Source organism: Henckelia pumila, chromosome 2 (assembly GCF_033568475.1).
Source record: "Henckelia pumila isolate YLH828 chromosome 2, ASM3356847v2, whole genome shotgun sequence".
NCBI lineage: Eukaryota > Viridiplantae > Streptophyta > Magnoliopsida > Lamiales > Gesneriaceae > Henckelia > Henckelia pumila.
The window spans coordinates 450,759-472,961 of NC_133121.1; the positions used below are offsets into that span (position 1 = coordinate 450,759).

General features: G+C 35.7%; 1 protein-coding gene across 5 annotated transcripts; it reads right to left on the minus strand.

Annotated features, from left to right (window-relative positions):
• Positions 1 to 586: 586 nt before the first annotated feature.
• On the minus strand, positions 587 to 22,092 carry LOC140880354 (DNA replication ATP-dependent helicase/nuclease JHS1). Of its 5 annotated transcripts, none has more exons than XM_073284712.1 (34): positions 21,700 to 22,092; positions 21,098 to 21,265; positions 20,772 to 21,011; positions 20,636 to 20,698; positions 20,241 to 20,429; positions 20,094 to 20,147; positions 19,959 to 20,020; positions 19,152 to 19,275; positions 18,908 to 19,018; positions 18,686 to 18,782; positions 18,427 to 18,509; positions 17,871 to 17,936; positions 15,526 to 15,681; positions 15,364 to 15,419; positions 15,146 to 15,203; positions 14,960 to 15,070; positions 14,784 to 14,840; positions 14,060 to 14,194; positions 13,744 to 13,986; positions 12,956 to 13,030; positions 12,438 to 12,556; positions 12,286 to 12,358; positions 12,068 to 12,172; positions 11,769 to 11,936; positions 10,648 to 10,717; positions 10,416 to 10,567; positions 9,883 to 9,960; positions 9,689 to 9,781; positions 9,471 to 9,608; positions 9,105 to 9,144; positions 8,942 to 9,015; positions 3,206 to 3,340; positions 1,181 to 1,300; positions 587 to 957 (listed from the first exon to the last, which is right to left on the minus strand). In XM_073284712.1, exons 1-34 carry the CDS (start codon positions 22,033 to 22,035, stop codon positions 799 to 801), a joined length of 4,008 nt encoding a protein of 1,335 aa, XP_073140813.1. In that variant the 5' UTR covers positions 22,036 to 22,092; the 3' UTR covers positions 587 to 798. The 5 variants fall into 5 exon arrangements, 4 of the variants coding, with proteins under 4 accessions (XP_073140813.1, XP_073140812.1, XP_073140811.1 ...); XM_073284711.1 differs by having other exon boundaries at positions 10,416 to 10,564; positions 19,152 to 19,284; XM_073284710.1 differs by having other exon boundaries at positions 19,152 to 19,284.
• Between the last annotated feature and the right edge of the window lie 111 nt (positions 22,093 to 22,203).

Here is a 22,203-nt window from a genome sequence, read left to right on the forward strand (position 1 = left end):
TTCTTTAGAAATTTAGTCTTTGATTAATGGATGACTATTGACTAAGTTTCTCATATTTACATTTGTTGATAATCTTTTATTGCTCATTTATACTTCTCTCAACCAGCCTTACATGTCGGTTCGATACGAGCAAAACATTGTGTCATGCAATTTTAATAAAATTATTATTTTCCCATGTCAAACTTACTACTTTTCGAAAATCAAACAAACAAGAAATTCGCCGAAAAATAATCAACATTCGGTGAGAACTTTAGCTTAAGAAATTGTAGGAATTAAAAATTTGGAAGTAAGCGTGCTTCGCAATCCTCAATCAATCCATTCATATATAATAAATTGTTCACATTTATATATTAAATAAATGCAATATTATTTTACAAACATTGAAGTTCCGCTACAAAATTAAATGAGAATGCTTTTGCTGAACTATAGCTGCAGACAAACCGAAGTGCTCTTATCAGATTCCCAGACAAGTGCCAAATTTAAGATTCTCTTTATTCTAAACACAGATTCGCATATTTTGCTAACACATTAAGATAGTGCTTGCAAACTTTAAAAATAAGTGATTATGAATTTTTTTTCATAACAATTGACTAAACACTACAACATTCAATATTTACATGGCTTCAATTTTGCTCCACTCTGGAACCGATCCATGCACAACAAAATTACAACCTCACCTCCAGGCTCCAAATACCCCAAAACACCTGTGCATGCATGATACATGCACATATGGAGAGATACACATAGGCATTTACATGTTTATACAACTGCGAAATACACATTATGCATACAAGACCCTCATCTAAGCTGTGAGCATCTCTTCAGCCCGATTTCATACTTCATATCCTCCTTGGTGACAACTAACAAACCAGAAAGCTCTTCTACCTTCTTAATAAGAAGACTTAGTAATGGCACCTCTGAAAGGGTTCGGGAAGACCCTACCATGATCAACTTCCTCTGCTCAACAATTGCAAAAAGAAAAGGTCACTGGTTGTGAATAACATACTGAGAGGTTCTTGTAATATCGTTTCAAATTTGTTTGTAAAAGAGTACCACACTTTTACTTTTATAACTTCCGAAGTTGTTACAGCAGCATTTAAAACAATCACCGTCTATCACATAACTCGTATTTGTTTTTAGAGTGAAGAGGAATAATGATGGAACCATAAACGATCCATACCTTGGCACGAGTAAGAGCAACATTGATTCTGTGCCAGTCTCCAAGAAGTGAAGAATTGTTATTCCTTGGAGTTTCACTGGATCTCACAAAGGACACCAATATGCAGTCTTTATCCCTCCCCTGTGGGCAAGATGAACGTAAGGACATAAAAAAAAAAACTCTACAACCTTTCCCTTTATCATGCAATAAAATGTGGCTAGATGCAGAAAACACGTTACGTAGACAAGAAATAATGTTTTGGGGTACTCCATCTAAGTACCAAATGAGTTATTTTAGGAGACATACTGATATAATCATATAGTTTACACTGAAAAGAATAGTACTTGAAATGTTATTTTCTGCATTGAAAACTGGGCCACAATTATAAGCTATCGTGATACCCAAAATAATGGGATTTTGAGATTCTTTACATTTCAAACACGGTGAAATTTATATGGTAATCTCCAAAATGTTGCTATGCCCTATGTAGACCTGACAACAGTTCCCTCAAAACCGTAGAGTGTAAACCGAAACCATCTCCTAAGAACCAAAACCAGAACCATTTTTCGGTTTTTATCCCAAAACTAGGACACAAATCCAAGGACTTGTAGTTTAATTCCGGTTCTTATAAATAGACAAGGTTCTAAAAAGTGTGAAGCTTGATCGTGACTGTGAAGCATGATCAAGAGTTATTGATCAAGCTTCAAGTTTTACAAGTTTAAGAAGGTTTACTACGAGATTAAGCTTGAAAACATGTTTACAGTTTTTATTATAATTTTATAATTATATCAAATAAATTAATAGATTAAATAATACATAAACATACAAAAAAGTAAATGAATCAAATTTCAAGTTATCAAAAATATAAGTATCAAAATCACAAATTGTTTTTCAAAAAAAATAATCACAAATTGTGTTGAGTAAAACTTTTGTCGATCATTATTGGTTCAAGTGACATCTCTTAGTAGAAAATAAATGAAGGGTTCGGGAAAATTTTATCTCGATGTCTTTATTGTATTTATTTATTTAAAAAATTTATATTATTAAATATTTATTATTTAAAATAAAATTCTTATAAAAAAATTATTTAAAATAAAATTTATAAGTTAAATTTTAGACAATTAAATAAATTAATTAACTTAAAGATTTATATAATTAAACTAAAAAATTATATAACTTAAATTTAGTGGTTATTTTTTATTTCTTTTTAATAAAAACTTAAAAAACAATAATATTTTTTGATATAATTGTTAAATGATTATATTCAATTAGTTTGATTGATTCACCGTTCTTACCGTTGTTTTTTTACTATCAAAATTTAAAAGAATATATATCAGCTCATAGTGCTTCAACCATAACCAAATTGAAACAATAACCTTCAAGAGTCTGGAATCCAAATCGAAACATATCTGGTGGTTTGGTTCTAATTCCATCTTTCACTGGAACAACTGCTAGTTTTAGTCTTTTAGAACCATTGTCAGGCCTAAGCCTACGGGTGATACTGTGATAGTGTCAAGATTCATGAAGTTATGACATAAATCATTTGCATCTGAAACAACTTCAACAATGATACAAATTAGTATGACCAACCCGTAAGCGTTTTTAGCAAATGACTATTATTACATTTGTATTTGATAATATCAAATTCAAGCTCAATCATTTAATTTGATAATTTGTGATCTTTAATCTATTTATTAATTCGATGAATATATTTAAAATTAAATGAGCACAACAACTCAACCCTTCATTTAATTATTTTCTTAGTAAAGCTCCATACCTATATTCAAACCAAATACATCAAACTCAGCTTTGAGTTATAGTTCAACTTTTAAGCTTCGGATGGACATCAATTTGGTTTAAAAAATTCAATATCAAACTCGGATATGAAAATGTAGAGCTTGTTCGACTCAATTTTATTCTTTTGCATACATATCTTTTATTTCAAAACTACTTTTCAATAATAGTTAGTTATTCTGAGAAATTCTAGAAGAGAATGACATCCTAATTTCATTCATGGACAAAAACAAGTTATGTGGTAAATATGACCTGATATTTGTCTATCGTATGTATCTCGACAGGTTCAGAAACAGCTCCACGTATACGATTTGCCTGAGAGTTATAGGGTGTAATGATGCCAATATCTCGCCCTTCAATGCCTCTGAGAACTAATGATTTGGTGACCTATCAAAAAACATGAATAGAAAAAATAATAATAACAAGGTTGAGTGACATGACATAAGGGAACCCTACTTTCAGAATAACTAGGAATGAAATGCATCATAATTCAGGAGTTTAGGTTTTATGAGTGATGTAATGCGATAACAAAGACTTGAATATGCAAAATAATCAATCTAATAATTAAATTGAGTAGTTAGAATCATTATCGAGCTAAGGAACAAGTCACTATTGCAATTGAGCGGCAGTATCTCTCACGTGTCTCCTTTTGAAATAGGATATTATCATTTTTCATTCAGCATTTTTTCAAAAGTTTGCATTTCTTTTGCCAAACTTGTTTATTTCCATCAGCTTGAAATTTGAATGCACATGAGTAATGTTGAAAAATTGTTGAATATTCTTTTCCTTAATTCCTAGGATTCTCTATCTTTGTAATATGGTAAATTATATTGGTAAAATAGGAATAGATTATTTACTTAATTTAACTTTTATTCATAATTATAAATTAGGTTGTATCCTTGTTTCATAATCAATGAGAATAATATTTTTTTCTACAATACATTGTTTCTATACTTTCTACATGGTATCAGAAGTTCCGGGAAGTTTTTTGTCATGATCTCGTTCGGCAGTATGGCTTCTTCCGAAGACGATCCACAGCCCAAACTGCCGCCCAACACCCCTACTGCCTCCCCTATTCCCGAAGCCACTCATTTCTCCTCTATCACATGCCATAAATTAACAGGCCATAACTACCTCCAATGCTCTCAGTCCGTCAAGATGTTCATCTGCGGCAAGGGAAATGAGGATCATCTCTCCGGTGCCTCGACGTGTCCTGCCGCCGGTGATGCTAAATTCAAACTGTGGACTGCCGAGAATAATATGGTTATGTCGTGGCTCATTAATTCGATGACCCAAGATATAGGGGAGAATTTCCTACTCTACCGCACAGCCGCGGAAATTTGGGATGCGGTTCGAACCACGTATTCATCTCAAGAGAATTCGTCGGAGTTATTTCGCATTGAGGGCCTGCTATATGGTCTACGCCAAGGGGAGGATAGCGTCACCACCTACTTCAACGCTCTCACTCGCTTGTGGCAACAACTGGATTTGTTCGCGTCTTATGCCTGGACATGCACCACTGATGACGCTCTCTTCCGTTCAATCTTGGACACCAAGCGTGTCTTCCAATTTCTGTTGGGCCTCCATCCATCTTTCGATGCTGTCCGGGGCCGAATTTTGGGCACCAAACCACTGCCTGGCCTTCGTGCCGTTTTTTCTGAGGTGAGCCATGAAGAAAGTCGGCGCCACTTGATGCTGGGCTCTCCTGTTTCTTCTCCATCTGTAGATGGGTCAGCCCTTGCCACTCATCGGCCCACTTTAACACAGGCCCAGGACCCCCAGCCCATCCACCAACGATCGCTGCCCCCTTTGGTGAGCCTAACATCCGCAATGGTAGACCATGGTGTCCAAAGTGTAAACGGCCAAATCACACCCTCGACACTTGCTGGCGCATCCACGGGAAACCAGCCGATTGGAAGCCGGCTAGGGCTCGCCAGTCCACCGCCGCTGCCACTTACAGTTCCTCCTCCACCCCGCTGCCTTTCACCAAGGAACAATTGGAGATGTTGAAAACCATGTTCACTCCATCCGCTTCTTCCCCGTCTCTCCTAGGGGCTGGTAACATTGCCCATCACTCTGGTATTGCTCACTGTGTCAATGATCTGCTTTCGAAACCCATATTATCTGATGTCTGGATTGTTGATTCGGGTGCCTCCGATCACATGACTGGGAATTTTTTGTTATTTGACTCTTATCGTCCTTGTGAGGATTCTCGTTCCGTTCGCATTGCTAATGGGACTACCTCCTCGGTGGTTGGTATTGGTTCGGTTACTCTCAACAGGGATATTAGTTTACAGTCTGTTCTCTTCGTACCCGAGCTTACGTGCAATTTATTATCTGTCAGTCAACTTAATTCCTCTGTCAATTGTCGGACTGTATTTAATAGTGACTCTTGTATCTTTCAGGATCTGGCTTCGGGGAAGACGATTGGCTGTGCTGATCTTCGTGCTGGTTTATACCTTCTCCGTATGGATGCTTCTCCCAAGAATGGGCCTTCTCGTGTTCCTGCCTCATTGTTTTCTACTTCCTGCTCCGTGTTTAATTCCAATAGGGATAGTGACTTGTTATTATGGCATTATCGCTTAGGGCATCCAAACTCTTTGTATCTCTCCAAGTTGTTTCCATATCTTTTCAGTAATAAAAATTCAAAGTTCTTACAGTGTGATATTTGTCAGTTTTCTAAACACACACGTCACTCTTTTATGTCTCAACCTTACACACCATCGGCCCCATTCTCCCTTATCCACAGTGATATCTGGGGTTCGTCGCGTGTGAATAATGTCACTGGCGCCCGCTGGTTCCTCTTATTCGTAGATGATCATACACAGATCTCTTGGATCTTCTTGATGAAGGAAAAATCTGAAGCCACATCATTGTTCAAAAATTTCCATACCATGATCCAAACACAATTCTCAGCTAAGATCCAGATACTCCGTTCTGATCGAGCCCGTGATTTTTTTAATGCTGCATTGGGTGATTACCTTGCCCTTCATGGCATTATCCATCAAAGCTCGTGCGTTGACACCCCTCAGCAAAACGGGGTCGCAGAACGTAAAAATCGTCATTTGCTTGAGGTTGCTCGCTCTCTTTTATTCACGACCAAAGTACCTAAACACTTCTGGGGCGAAGCTGTTTTGACTGCCACATACTTGATTAATCGCATGCCTTCTCGGGTACTGAAATTCAACTCCCCTGTCAGTTCCTTCCTTGCCCCATTTCCAAACACACATCTTATTCAGTCTCTTTCCCTCAAAGTCTTTGGTTGCTCTGCCTTTGTCCATATTCATTCCCAGCACCGCAGCAAACTTGACCCTCGAGCCCTCAAATGCATTTTTCTTGGGTACTCATCCAATCAGAAAGGCTACAAATGTTATTCCTCTATCACTAGAAAATTCTATCATACAATGGATGTTACCTTCTTCGAAAATGAGCCTTTCTACCCCAATTTCTCCATTCAGGGGGAGCGTAGTCGTGAATCTCCAAATTGGGATCCTTTACTACTTGAACCCTTGCATAATCCAGAATCGAATCCTTCATTTGACCTCCAGTCAACTCCGCCTGACCCCGCTACTCGTCAAACACCTCTCAAGGTTTATTCTAGGAGACATAAGCTTCAAACGGAGAAGCCACATGAACCAGTACCAAATCATCCAGACCATGACACTTCTCCAAAGTCAGAATCTACAAAAGATGACCAAGGTACTGTTGACCTCAATTATGATTCGAATAATGATGACATACCTATTGCATTGAGAAAAGGGAAAAGGGCATGTACTCAACATCCAATAAGTAACTTTGTCTCATTTGAATGGTTATCGCCTGCATATCGTGTTTTTGTTTCTGGTATAGATAAAGTTCAGACTCCATCTTCTATCGAGGAAGCCTTCAAAGATCCAAAATGGAAAGCAACAGCCTTTGAAGAAATCAAAGCCCTCGAAAGGAACCAAACCTGGCAGATTACTGAACTTCCACCAGGGAAGCGAACTGTGGGGTGCAAATGGATCTTTACAGTCAAACATAAGCCGGACGGAAGCATTGAACGGTACAAAGCACGTCTAGTTGCAAAGGGGTACACACAGTCATATGGAATTGATTATCAGGAGACATTTGCACCAGTTGCCAGACTTAACACTATCAGAGTACTTTTCTCCATTGCGGCAAATCTCGATTGGCCCTTATTCCAATTGGATGTCAAAAATGCTTTCCTGAATGGTAATCTTGAAGAAGAAGTCTACATGGACATACCTCCAGGATTTATGCCAGAAACAATGAAGAACAAAGTGTGCAGACTGATAAAATCTTTGTATGGGTTGAAACAATCACCTAGAGCATGGTTTCATCGGTTTACAAATGTGCTGACTAGTGATGGATATTTACAGTGTCAGTCAAATCATACTCTGTTTGTTAAAAATTCTGATGGTAAGGTTACAATTCTTATTGTTTATGTGGATGACATTGTTCTTACTGGAAATCATTAGAGGGAAATGAATCGGATAAAAGGTGTCCTTTCAAAAGAATTCGAAATGAAGGACCTTGGACCTCTTAAGTATTTTCTAGGCATGGAAGTGGCCAGATCTTCAATTGGGATTTCAGTCTCTCAGCGTAAGTATGTTCTTGATTTATTGAAAGAAACAGAAATGCTAGGGTGCAAACCAATTGACACCCCAATGGATCCAAATGTCAAGATAGGAACTGAAGAAAATCATGCACCTACTGACAAAGGCAGATATCAACGATTGGTGGGTAGACTTATATATCTCTCTCATACCCGACCAGATATTGGATTTGCTGTGAGTGTGATTAGTCAACATATGAATAACCCAACTGTAGAACACATGGAAGCAATATATCGCATACTGAGATATCTAAAGGGAACACCTGGAAAGGGATTACTCTTTAAGAAAACTATAGTCAGAAATGTGAAAATATTCTGTGATGCAGATTGGGCTGGTTGTCCAGTTGACAGAAGATCTACTTTTGGGTACTGCTCTTTTGTGTGGGGGAATCTTGTGACTTGGAGGAGTAAGAAACAACCAGTTGTAGCTCGCAGCAGTGCAGAAGCTGAATATCGTGCATTGTCCAATGGGATATCTGAAGGAATATGGATAAAAAGGTTGCTCACCGAGTTGAGATTGGAAGATAATCATCCTATAGATATGATGTGCGACAATCAGGCTGCCATAAGAATTGCCAGAAACCCAGTGCACCACGATCGAACCAAACATGTTGAAGTAGACAGACACTTCATCAGTGAAAAGATTGAGCAGAAAGTAATCAATCTCCAGTATATTTCTAGTCACTTACAAATTGCAGATATCCTGACAAAAGCTCTTGTTCGACATACGTTTGATGAGTTGATGTCCAAGCTGGGCATGATAAACATTTACTACCCAGCTTGAGGGGGAGTGTTGAATATTCTTTTCCTTAATTCCTAGGATTCTCTATCTTTGTAATATGGTAAATTATATTGGTAAAGTAGGAATAGATTATTTCCTTAATTTAACTTTTATTCATATTTATAAATTAGGTTGTATCCTTGTTTCATAATCAATGAGAATAATATTTTTCTACATTGTTTCTATACTTTCTACAAAAATCAATTTGGCAATTAAACTCTCATGAAAGTACCAGGCAGAAAAAAAAAAAAAAGAAAAAGAAATCAACCAAGCATCATTGACATGGTTGTAATTCGTGGTTGAAAGGATTTGGTTGCATTAATAAATCGTGGTCCTCAAGCTTTCATAGGAGTTAGAATGTTGTCTGTCATTTATTAATCATCACATAGAAACAGAGTTAAACTTGAAGTTTTCAAGCTGATTATCATAGCAAATGTTGTAAATTGTTTTTTGAATAAAAAAAAACTGTTTCAACAAAAAAATCTGTCAAATATTCTTAAAAGATATAACTATTTCACAATGTGTATTTTTAATAGGGTTGAGATACAAAGACTTAACATAAAACAAAGGAAGAACAAAAAAAGGGTGTTACCTCTGCAATAATATTAGCTTCGATTGGGTTATTTACTGCTTTACGATCATTCCTCTCATATGCAGGCAACAAATCTGTGTTGGGTAAAACATAAATGGTCAATCAGCCACAAATATGTTCAATACAAACATCATGGCACTAAGAATTGAAACCAGAAATGAACCTGTATTAATAAATATCACGGGTTGGTTTGGGTCCAAAACCTGTTGAAAATCAACCAAAGTAAGTTGCTTCAAGACACTGCCATTTTAAATAGTTAAAAAGAGAGTCTCTCAAGCAACTTGTTTCTCACATGCAAAATTCAATTCTTGTATCAAAAACCACTTTTGAACAGCATAATGGCAATAGTATTTAGTTTGGCTGGAAGTAATTGACAGTTTGAAGTTACTCTGCATTCCAGTACCACACAAATTTGACGATGGTTCGATTATTTCAACATCCTAGCAACTGAGAAGGGACAAATTTCTGCTTATGAGCCATCTCCTATTATGAAAAAACACTACATAATACACCAACAAGAATTGAATACCTTCATCAGCCATACAGGTGCAGATAATGAACACCTGTACCTGAGTTTGGCGCTCCCTATTTCTGGAGAGCCACAAACCAATTTGTTTCCATATATCAACGCATTTGACAGTTCCATGATGGCTGTGGACATACGGTACTGCATATTGTAGAATAGTTACATTAAGTTTGCCAACAAGCAACGAAAGAACTTCAACATCCAACTAAAATCAGTGCAACCTGGCAATGTAAAGCGGCGATTGCCTGTGGATGAGCTTCAGAAAGCCTGGAAAAGAGACTCGCAACCATTCCATTTTCCTTAGCCTCTGGACTCTAATATAAGGTGTACAATTAAAAGGTTTTAACGAACTAAACATCTCAGCAAAAGCGAGGGGGGCGGGTGGGGGCGTGGTGGTGAAGAGAGAGAGAGAGACCTGGACAAGTGGTGGTAATTGATAATGATCACCAACAAGAACAAATTTTGATGCAAACATTAATGGTCCCAAGGACACCTGATTGAGAAATGATGTATAATTAATTTGATTTTTTTATTTATAAACTAAATTCTAATTAAATAGATATAAGAGAATTGAAACAAAAACGAAAATCTGAATATATACACACACACGTAAAGGAAAATATTTGAGCAATCAGTTTAAACAAACTATATTCACAATCAATATGAGAAACTACTTGTATTGCAGTTCAAGAGAATGTTCTTTTCAACAAGAATAGCAGTCCCTCTTGAGATTCTGAAAATCTTCATTTTTTCCTAATAGCAGTGAGTCTTCATAACCCAGGTCCTTCCAAGTTCTAAGCTTTGCCTAAAATATAACTTGCCGGTTGTTTAAAAGCATATTTTGCTTTAACCAAATCAAAAGTTACAAAAAACACCTTTGGCATAGAAATTGATGAACTCATGTAAAACCACAAATAGCAATTGTTAAACAAAAGAAAAAACCCTTACTGGAAGAGTTATCTGTCCTGCTTCATCCATGATACACACATCAAATCTCTTATTATTGAGCAAAGGGCTAGTTATTCCCAAGCAAGTAACTGCCACAACATGTATTTCATCCAGCTTTGACTTGATCTCACAAATGCTATCCATGTCCACTGCTGTGACCACAAATATGGAACATGATAAAAACAGATTCCGATCATGAATGATTACTCTCATGAAAGAACGACAATCTGACCAGACAAGCAATTCTCTTGAACTTCCTCGTGCACGGCCTCATATCTTCCTATTCGTATGAAATTGATTCCCTGCAAATTAATCATGCAAAACCTAGAGTGAAATGCAAACAACACACAATCAACAATACAATACGACACTCTCAAGTAACATTAGAAGAATCATAATGACAGCATCAAAGCAAGAATGCAGGAAATGGCATTTAAGATTTTACATATCATTCAGTTTCCAACAGTTATATGGGTCATTAAACTTCCTTTACTAAACAGATAATTACAATCTAGTTTTGGAAATATTTATGAATGCTAAATGCTTATAAGTTATAAGACACTGGCCAATCAATCAAATAACCAAGTGGTGGAGCTGGGATTTTTAGGACATAGGTCAGAGTCACACCAGTGCCTAGTGAATATGAAAAAATGATTAGAGAACAACAGACCAAATCAGAGGTCAAATACTGTTCAGGTACTTCACTTTTGTCAGAAAAGAAACTTGAATTAAATAATCATGAATTTCCACAAATGCAAGATTCAACAATAGCACCAAGTTCTTGATACTTCCCATAAACTAGCATCAAAACTAGTATTTCTGTTACGTTTTAAAAACATAAATTCAGGCTTTAGATATATTTGTTTGGTGTCTTGTTTCATCTGTATTAGGGTGAATACTCTCTAGGCTGGCTCCCTAATATGGTCCATCAAAAGGTAAAGATGGTCACACTGTGATCTTAAAAATTCAAACACCAAATGCAATGGACTGTGCAAGTGAAAATCTCTGTTAATAGTCCAGAGCCTCAACCAATATAAGTTAAAAGAATACTTGGGAAAAAGAGCAACAGCATTTTTGCAGTTAAGAAAAATATCCAAGGAAGCAGCCAAGGTAAAGAAGTTACGGGAAATGAAGTGACCATGGGAGTTAAGAAGAGAAGGAATCCTTAAATTGACTTAGACTCGACAAAAATCAAAATTGATGGGAAGGTTTTGAGGAGTGCGGAAATTATAGATTCTGAAAGAATAAATAAATAGTTCATGCATGATATAATTTATAATCAGAAGCACTAAAGCTTTTTAGATTATGAAAGTCATAGTATGGCTGAAAGAGGCAGCGAGAACAAATCATGACCTGAGCTTTCAATTTGATGAGTAAGTTGTCAACAGCTGAATTTGTGTATGATGTAAGCAAGATGGATGCGCCTCTCATCAACAACGCCTTCACAGCATGCACCATGGTGGATGTTTTTCCCGTGCCTGGCATCCCGAGAATAAGGGCATAATCCTTTGCTATTAGTATCTGAAAATATTTAGTTACAGCCTTCATCAACCAGAAAACCACGCGGCAATTAACCGCCGCAGAACAAGGAAATTAATACATGGAAGAAGAGTTCTAGACCGCTAGATCAAAATTAAGAATGGATGTATAACCTTGATTATGGCTCTACGTTGATCATCGTTCAAACTTTTCTCATTCCAGACATATGATATAGCAGGGTCTTGACTATATACACAGCCGCTGTCAAATCTAGGCACCTATGACAGATGCACAAATAATTGGATATGAAAATTGTATCATATTATATACAAAAAGCGAACTGGCAAAAAAACGAGTCTAGAATACAAGCAGAACATGTACGAAGTCTTACCTCGAGGTCAACAATCATTTTTCTCAACCGAGAACTGTTTTCATTTTGCAAAAACAATTGGATGAGGTTGAACCTAATAAAAACAAGCATGGTGGTCATTGCAAGCTTTAAGAAGCCTGCTTACAAGAAACAAAGAGATCTTTTTTACTCACCTCATGATTGCAAATGAGGTCATAACTTCATCTTTGTCGATTCTCCAGGATTGCTGATTGAGAGATGCGGGCGAACCAGGATTACATTCTGGAAGCTTTAAGCGCTTCGCAAAAGACACCTAAATAATTAACAGAGTTTGACAAGGGAAGAAGATGTTTATCAAATGAATTTAATGGAAATCCATAGTTGTCCATTTCTTTTAGAAAGTTTTCTCATAGATACATAATAACTGATGACAATGCTATGATTTGATTTTTGTGGCCACTACTTGTAAGGAGAGATTGTGGCTTTTTGATCCATGCTTCCCCAGTTCCCCCAGGCCGGAACAGCATTTTCATTTGAAGAACATTAAACAAACCTTTTTAAGAAAAGGTAGCAATGTTGTGGAATGCTGCTTTTAGAGTTCAAACTTGTGGTATTACTATTACCACAATTTTCTTGTGAGATAACAGAAGCAATCAAAAGTCGATATGTATCGTTTGTATGACTTTTATCAGGTACCACATCGAGAACTTACAGAGATATGAGAGCTACCAATGTCCACTATGATCCCATTAGCAACTCGTAAATGGCCAGGCTCAGAGCTTAAGATCTGCAATAATGATATGGAAAAGCAACTGAATATAAAAATCAGCTGTGAATGAGGATGCAAGTACACCCAGCAACAACAAAAAGTCAAAACATTCAAAAATTCATTTCGCATTCCAAAATCCATACACGGAGCAATTCTGTTAATAAGCAATATATTGAATGTTCTTCAATAGTGCTTCCACGGACAAACAAAGAGGGCAGAGGTCAAATATAAAAGAATTACAATTGTTGGTATATTTTATACTCAGATATGAAGCATTCAGGATGGACATAGGTGTTCATAGCTCCTATGATATGAAAGTAACAGAGACATGTCCATTAATCAAAGACAAATTTCACAAGACAAGAAAATTTGTGTTGTATCAAACAAATTAATGTTTAGTTCAGTTATTACCGCTTTAATGAATATCCAAATGCCTTTCTATATTAGATTGTATGAGTAGAGTGAGTTTTCTGTTGAAGCTTCATTAGAATATTTTGGTACTCACATAAAAAGTGTCAGTGCTGTACTAAACATGTCATCTTAAATTACCTTGTCTAACAAAATCATCCCACCAACATAAGGCCTAGTGTTACACCTAAAGAGTCATTAAATGCAAGAGGAACTTATGAATTCACCCCCGAGGGTACAAGGAATAGTGAAAAAGAGGTAAGAATTGATCAAAGCAGAAAAAAAGCACTTGAAATAAACAATAGACAAAAACATGTACATACCACATAGTCGCCATTCCTTAAAGTAGCATCTAACGAAGAGGAAGAACTCAATGGTTCCTTGTTGACTTGTTCCTCGTCAAGAGAACATTTTTGACGCACAAAACAATAGACAAATCGGCTTTCCCGACAAAATTTTCTCTGGGATGATTTATCTGAAGCATCAAGAACAAGAGAGGAGGAAAGGCAAACGGGCTCGTGGTCATTCTCTAAGTTCTTTGAAAACCAAATTTCCTTCTTCACAACCTAAAAAAGCCAAATAATACGTTTATTGACTTAAAAAAGATCGGTAAAAATATAAAGAATTCAGCTACTCTACCTCTGATTGCTTAGCCTCCAGATCAATTAATCGTTCCCACTTTTTGAGAAAAACAATGTGTGAAGTCAATAAATGGGAGACAAGAGAATCAAACACACCACCCAGGCCGCTACTTTCAGCAACTCCACCATATGCCTTCATAATACAATGATTAATAAATAAAAAATTGCAGGAAAAAAACATCGAGGAGTTGTTTAAAAATTTCATTGACAGGGACATTTTCAAAGGGTTAAATCATAGCTCATTCTTGTTCTTTTCAGACCAAAAGGCTTTGAATTCATCCATAGTTCGACTTGAATATAATCAATCTTTCATTCCACTCCACATATGTAAATTTATGTAAATATAATGGTAATGGATTTGAAATACACACAAGATGGGTGTCATTTCAAATCCTTGTGTGTATTTCAAATTCCTCCCTCAAACCAAATTCTTCAATCCAATTGTAACCTATGATACTCCTGAACATCTTTTAAAATTCTGAATTTATGCCAAACTTGTGTGATATGAGCCTCTCCCCATCAGTTTTTATCATAACCAGCTTACCTGATAAAACTTATAAAAAGACACAAGCAAAAAGAACCAGAACAGAAATGTATTTCCTTTTCAGTACAAATCTGTTAGTCAAATTTTTATCTCCTGAGATTACATTTTTATTTTCAATATTTTTGGTAAATAGTACAAATCCGTTAGTCAGGTGATTGTGAAAGCCTCCATAACAAACCTTATGGTAAATAGTACATGAACTAAGGTGGCGGCAACCTTTGCAAATGTTTGGACTCTGCATAAAATAGGTAAACTCATAAAGCTATTTCAAATTTGAAAAATCATTAATAATGAAAGTCTATTTTGTCAATTGGAAAGATTCATAAGAATTTGACATACTAAAAGCACCTGTACCTGTAACATCGGTGGCAATTGCTGAGTAGTTGATGCCTTACGAATATCGTTTGCCAGCTCATTGCGGCGCATTATGAGCCCTATTAAGTCAGATCTTCTAACAAAGATTCCCTTAACATGACAGAACAAAGTTAAACAAAATTATACAATCTTACGATTTAGAAATACCAGATATGTTCATAGTACCTGTGTCTGATCAGTGTGAAGATAATATAGGAGGCCATATTTGACGTCCTTCTGGTATCTGGAAAAGAATAAAATGACGCAACTTAGGGATTTAATTTAATAATAGGTTTAAATCATAAGAAAACTCAATGGCATAGACTGCTGAAAACATATTTTACAAGAACTTATAAATATTTTTTGAATGAGTAGAACTCTATAAATGGCTAGGATCTACACACCTCTCAGACATGAGGAGAGAATATAACATTACTTGAGCTGTATGTTCCATTGCTATCTGTTCGTATGAGAAGTATAGAACATGCAATCAAAATGTTGAAAGCAATCATTAGCGAGATATCATCCAATCGAACCCGATGAAGTACAATTGATAGTCAACTAACCTGACCACTAGTTCCTCTCCCAGTTTTGAATTCTAGTGGCATAATTATATCACAATCTTCTGCAGAGTCCCGATCAATTCGTACTCGCAATGAGGCATCAATCATTCCTTTCAACCCATATTTAGGGGCCCAAGCCATTTCTTCAATGTCGATTACCTACAATTATTTCAAAAAAACAGTTCAAAACAAGGTTTTCCATATTTAATTAAATCTTTCAAATAACTGAAGGCCTCTACGTGGATTATAAATCATAAAGAGTTTGCTATGTTCTCAATTCTAGATTTAGAGATTGGAGTTTTATATTTTGTTGATATTTAGTGGGTACTAAGGGTTCCATTTGCGGATTTTTTATCCGTTTTTTGTAATTATCATATTATCTTTTTTATATACATAATATGATCTTCTTTCTTATCAAAAAAAAATTAAATCTTTCAAATGATTGAAAAAGAAAGGTTTGACCTTGAAACAAACTTTGTTGCACCTTATCAGGATTCACAGTTCATTGTTCAAGAAACAATTGACAAGTGTGACTTATAGTTGCATGTGTTTGCATGGGACAAATCACTGAAGGATGCTTCCTTTTGAACATGTTGTATTATTTTTTTTTCCTATTTGTATCATAATCTCTTGTTGCGAGTATTAAATATTTGATATTCTAGCTTTCTATTTACTATTTACATGTGCATGTGCATGTGCATGTGCATGTACTCTACCGTTATGTTGTTTTACATAGTACTAAATATGCACACACACACTCTTGTTATATCTACCTATACTTATATGCATGTGTATTGAGGAAGTTCGGCTAAACTTATAAGCTCTAACAAATATTTGGAAAAAAAAAATAAAGGAGCTAATAAAACTAAAAATAAGTTGTTTGACAACTTATAATTTACCTGAAATTATTAAGATCTTATTTTAATATTTTAAAACATCAAAACAACTCCACAAAGTTTGTTATATCACAAATATAACTTCCCATAATTCAAATTAAAATTTTAAGTAAATGTATGTATATAACATAAAATAATTGTTTTCTCCCGTTTTATATTTACTTCCCATAATTCAAATTAAAATTTGAAGTAAATGTATGTATATAACATAAAATAATTGTTTTCTACCGTTTTATATTTTTTAGTTCAACATTATTTTAAATATTTTGGTACCATGTTCATGATTCTAAGAAAAAATATGAAATAAGTTACAACTGACATGTAGAAAGGTTGCGACTAATAATATTTCTACTATTTTTACTATTAATAATATTTCTGTTTCTGATCAAAAAAAAAAAGACATGTAGAAAGGTTGCGACTAAGGTCTCAAGCACTTTTGTATGTGTGTGTGTGTGTGTGTGTGTGTGTGTGTGATGATTCTGTTAACATACATAATCAAAATAAATAATTGTTTGCATTTTATTTGTAAATGATTAAAATACAAGTCCTCTATAAACATGTCTGAAAAATATAAGATAATTATGAATTAAACAAAATAATAAAAAAGAGAAGAACTACATCATTTGATATTTTGTTATACAAAGAATAACAAATATAAAAATACAAAATAATATAAATCTTAAATCTTATAGATATATTTTGTGGCTGGTGGCACGTTGAAAAATGAAAATCATTTAAAACATCCACCAACCTTTATTTTTATACAAAAATAAAGTCAATTACAGAACTTCAAAATTCAATAAAAAAATTTAGACATGTCCGAAAATAACTATTGGGATTATTTTCATAGTATCACAATCTTTTTGGTAATTATAATGATGAAAAAAAATTATAATACTAAATGTGTCAACATTTTTAAGCTCCACTATTTTATTTTATCCAAATATCTCAACAACTTATTTTAAAAGAATACTTACGACTTCTAAGCTCCTAACACAACTTATAAGATATATGAACCTATAAGCATTCATCTGGGACCCAAAAATATATTTGTATGAGCGCGCGCACACACACACACACACATATATTCATGCAATTATGTTATTGGTCATGCTTTAAGCAACAAGTACATTTAGCAACAAATGAAATAATTTCAAAGATGATACTGAAAAAATGAAAGAACTTGCAACAGGTTTTACTAATAAAAAACTAAAAACAGATGTGTTGTAAGCATCAGGCCCTTTTTCCAGCTTTATTCTCTCTCAACATTTTGTAATTTTGTGCATGAAGGGCGTAGTGAATTTTCTGATTTTATCGAATTTGGGTTTCACAGCAGTAATAGGATTAAAAATCCGAAATATATCACGGTAAGCATAGATAAGAACATGAAATCCAATAGCTCATAACCAATGCGAAAAAATGGAATATATATTCTAAATGAGATTGTGTTACCTCCGAAATTTTAACCTTTTTCAAACCCTTGTCACATTTAAAATTGATGCTTGGAATTTTGGAACCCTATATTGAAACATTAAAGTCATGTCAGAGGTTTGGTGTACTTGGCAGAAAAATAAAATTTGCACCCATCAATTTAAAGTAAGGTAACTTGCAACCAAAACTTGAAAAAATCAATTAAATGGTAATGTCAAGCTTTGATGGAATGACATCCAAAATGTGAAAACTTTTTATAAAAAGACGAAAACAAAAGAAATCGCATTGTTAAGATGGCAGCACACCTATTAGTCAATCCTTACACAATATGATTCAGTACATATTTTTTCTCATCAATTAATTCGCAAAGATCAAGGCACGATATAAAAAAGTACTACCATGTAATTCAAATAACTTGAACATACAGAAATATCCTGAAACTCTACATGATTAAACTATACCTATCAGTTTATTGCAATGACATAAGAAATAATGTTCATAGCCAATCATTCGTTACTTTTCAGGATAGAACTTCAAAACTAATTAGGGGGTCAAATCACCGTAATCATGCATCTACCTGTGAATCTCGAAAGCAGGATATCCAATTCAACATTTTTGGGATTGCACTGATCAAAGTCGTCAAGGTATCATTCTCATTCACTGGAATAAACACCAAGAAATGAAGCTTAAGTTTTTGAAAGCACATAAGTCAACTCCAAGATACCAGAGAGCCAAAAGATCATGAAAGCATGGTTTAACTAGTTCAATTGATGTTGAATCGATGAGACCTAAGACATCAAAAGAAAAATCAACGAGAGAAAACTAAAAGTCAACACCTCCGCATGCATATATGTTCTCTATGCTTTTCTGAATCACAGTTCTCGCATATTCTTCCAGGAATTCTTTTGTTGGGAGTTCTCTGATGAGGCCAGCCTGAAGAAATAAATTTATTGTAGCTCGGTTCAAGTATGTTCATCATCTCATGGCTAACTCAGTTTACAGCACAAGATTCTGGTTAGATCTAAAAGCAATGTATAAATAACTAGTTATGAAACAACCTGAAAGATCTGATGCAATAAGGTGCCCATCAATGCTGCAGCTGAATGTTCACTATATTTTAGCCTCTCATCCAGGACAGTGCGCCTTGGGCAGCTGAAACTAGAAGAAACCTACAGGTGTAAAATTATATGAAAACAGTCAGAATAATGTGACAGCAAGTATGAAAACAGATATTCTTGAAGCTAACATCTATCAGATGTGTGCTCAAACAATTACTATGCAGTAATGGAGAATTGGTTATACCCGAGTACCAGACACCAAAATATCTGGATGGACAATAAGAAAATTTTTCTCACGATTTACATCACATATCCCCTGGCAGTCAAATTCTCCGATGACGTTAATAGTATCTCCAGGTGCAATCACGCTGAAGTACCTGGAAGGAAAGTTGGAAAAATACCACCACATAACTTGACGAGGAACATTATTAAGCAGGGTATATATAGACATATATAAGAAGAATCATCAATGGTTGAGCTGTTTAATAATTGAGATTTACACGGAAAGATAATCAATCTCAGAAGCAAGAAAGCATTCACTAAAACATCAAAGATTGTGATTCTGAAGTCTACTGATGCTTTAAGAATGACAGATTTATCCAGAAGTTCACAAAAATGTGTAGAAAGACCTTTAAAATGACATTGATTTCAAATAAAAAAAATAACTAACTAAACAACATAGTGAGAGCCTAAAGAGCCAGGACAATATGCTGGAATAGAAGAATTTCTTAGAAACACTGTTTACAACGTGAAGAGAGTAAATACAGGCCCATCAATCAACATGAGGTATCAATGAGACCGTTAATATCGTGATTTTGGTCAAAATCGGCCCAACTTATGGCCTATGTTGTAGCCCTAAATGTGACTCGAATTATAAAAAAGTGACGGAAAGCATAAAAACTTTGTTAGTTAAAATATGTCTTTCTGCCTTTCTGCCTTCAGTTTTATGGAGAGAAGGCAGCTCCAAGTGCCAATTTCATTCTCAATTTTAGGTTCTGTGGCAGACATCATAAAACAACTCATTGTTTAATAAATAACTCAATCCACTTACCATTCATCCCACAATTGCAATGTTCGTTCCACTCCACTTTGTTCATTTAACAAGTGCAAAACCTGGCAAGTCGTAGCCTATAAACAAACCTTAGCAGTTTTGAAAGAATGTATCAGTTACTCAGATCATGAGTACCTTGAAAGACATTTGAGGACCTAATAATTCAGCAGGTCTATGCCTTTCTGTTACCTGTGGAATGGATGTATCAGCAGACTCAATAACAATCTATTGCGGTTTTGGCATGGACAAGATGTTAATAAGAAAAGATACGTTGATGCATACCTCCAACACAAGAAAACTAACATCAGAGCCCATATTACAGTTTTTTCCTCCTGAGTCGTGTGTCAAACGATTTACAATATGATCAGCTTTGAGGGATCTCTCAGTACCTATCAATGTTCCACTATCTTTAGGAATCATGGGCTCAACAGAAATTACATCTTCTACTTGATCCAAAAGCTCAATCAATGCCTGCATACAAACAACAAATTTAATGATTAGCATGTTATTTACGGTATCCACATCCACATCTAGAAACAAAACAATGGTCAAGAATCAAGATACTTCTTGAAGAAACGTGACAGTCTATTACTGAGAAATAAGCATCACCGAGAAATAAGCAGATGGGTGGAGTTTTAAAAAAATAAATGAAAAAGGGATTCAGAAGAAGCAAAAACCTTTTTATTTTTCCATGTCCCCAGATGATCAGGGATTCCATTAGAATCTACATCTTTGGGAATCTGCATCACGGACACTCGAAAGATAAAGAAAATTTCGAAGCGAATGAACACATTTATGTTAAGATTTAATCACCTTCTCCTGGCAACAAGACAGAGATGGCGGGGTAGTGAAAGGACTCTGAGTGTTCAGTTCTTCAGTTTTTATGTTGTTATTTGTATTTTCACAACTTCTAGTACGATGTGCATCATCAGTTGAGTTAACCTTTCCCAAGGCAGCAATGTTTGAGCAAGTCAAAGATATTTCAGCTGCCTTGAGTGGTTGAGCAGGTAGCAGATTTTCAAGCTTTCCTGACATGCCAGACGATGTTTGCATCTAGCAAGAGGAACAATTTAATTATTTCTGGCCACAGGAGAACACGAATGAGGCAAAAAGATAACAAGTAATTCAGATACTCGCACCTTTTTCAGCGAACACTGCTGAAAATTCAGAGAATTAAACCTTGAAGAATCTCCCAATACCCTGATCTTTCCTGGTGAATGTTTAGACATCGCATGAAGCCTCTCATTTACTGGAGATATTCTCCATGTCACTTCATCTATTCCGTCATCCTGACTTTGCTTGATTAACTGCAACATGAGAAGAGAAAATTAAACCATATGAAACATTGTATGCACTAATGGAAGCCCCGGGACAAGGTGGAGCAGAAAATGCGGGTGAAATTATGCAACTGAATGAAAAGATGTATTGGGCTTAGACAATAGCAAACCGAGCGATTAGACAGTCTCTCCGTTCAGTTCTGCAAGACTGTGTCAGTGTTCTCACTCGCATGTGGATTTTTTGTTGGAAATATAGCAATTGAACCTGTTCATGGGTGATTCAGGAGCACAAAAACTGGGACGAGCAGACATGATAATTTTGTACCAAGTAAAATCTTCCTAACAGCGAGAGAGTTTCTACTCATTAAAGTTCCTTCCTCGATAAGAATAGCAGTAAAGTAGATTTCAAACCAAGAAGTTGCAAAATAAATCAGATGGTTTCGTAGTGAGGGGATTATGATTACCATTCCAGGTGAAAATTTGAAACGCTTGACAGGCATGGATTTGGAGGCCTCGGGTGACATGTCATCCACCTCAGTCTTTGGATTTTCAGGAGCATTCTCAGCGTCTAAGTCAATGATGCAGCTTCCAGGCATGCTAGTTTCAGAAACAATGATAACTGATGTGTCGAAATCAGCCCCATTTCGCACGGGCGGCGGGTCGTGGGCGTTGTTCTGAGGAAGAATTTTCTGGGTCTGGGAGTGACGGTCGAAGAAGTGCTGGATCCCGAATTTGGAAGGCTGCGATAGCTGATTCGTTGATTTCTTGGGTGCTGAGCTGTTTTTCTTCCTGGGAGCCATTCTTCTTCTTCTTCTTCTTCTTCTTCTTCAGTGGCGCTGGCTTCTCGACTTTTTCAGTTTCCCGCGTACTTGTTCGGTTCATCGCTACACTCACCGCGTAAGCTTTTCATTTCTCACTTTGGGCCAGCTTGGCTCTACACTGGAATGGGCCAGTTTTACACTGGACGG

Excerpts from the sequence above, each read along its gene's own strand:
- LOC140880354 (XM_073284710.1), bottom strand. The coding sequence starts at position 22,035 with ATGGCTCCCAGGAAGAAAAACAGCTCAGCACCCAAGAAATCAACGAAT. Across the intron at positions 12,557-12,955 it reads TTGGTAGCTCTCATATCTCT|GTGTCTTTTGCGAAGCGCTT; the intron begins GTAAGTTCTCGA and ends TTAATTATTTAG. Across the intron at positions 11,937-12,067 it reads AACGTAGAGCCATAATCAAG|ATACTAATAGCAAAGGATTA; the intron begins GTTATACATCCA and ends AAATATTTTCAG.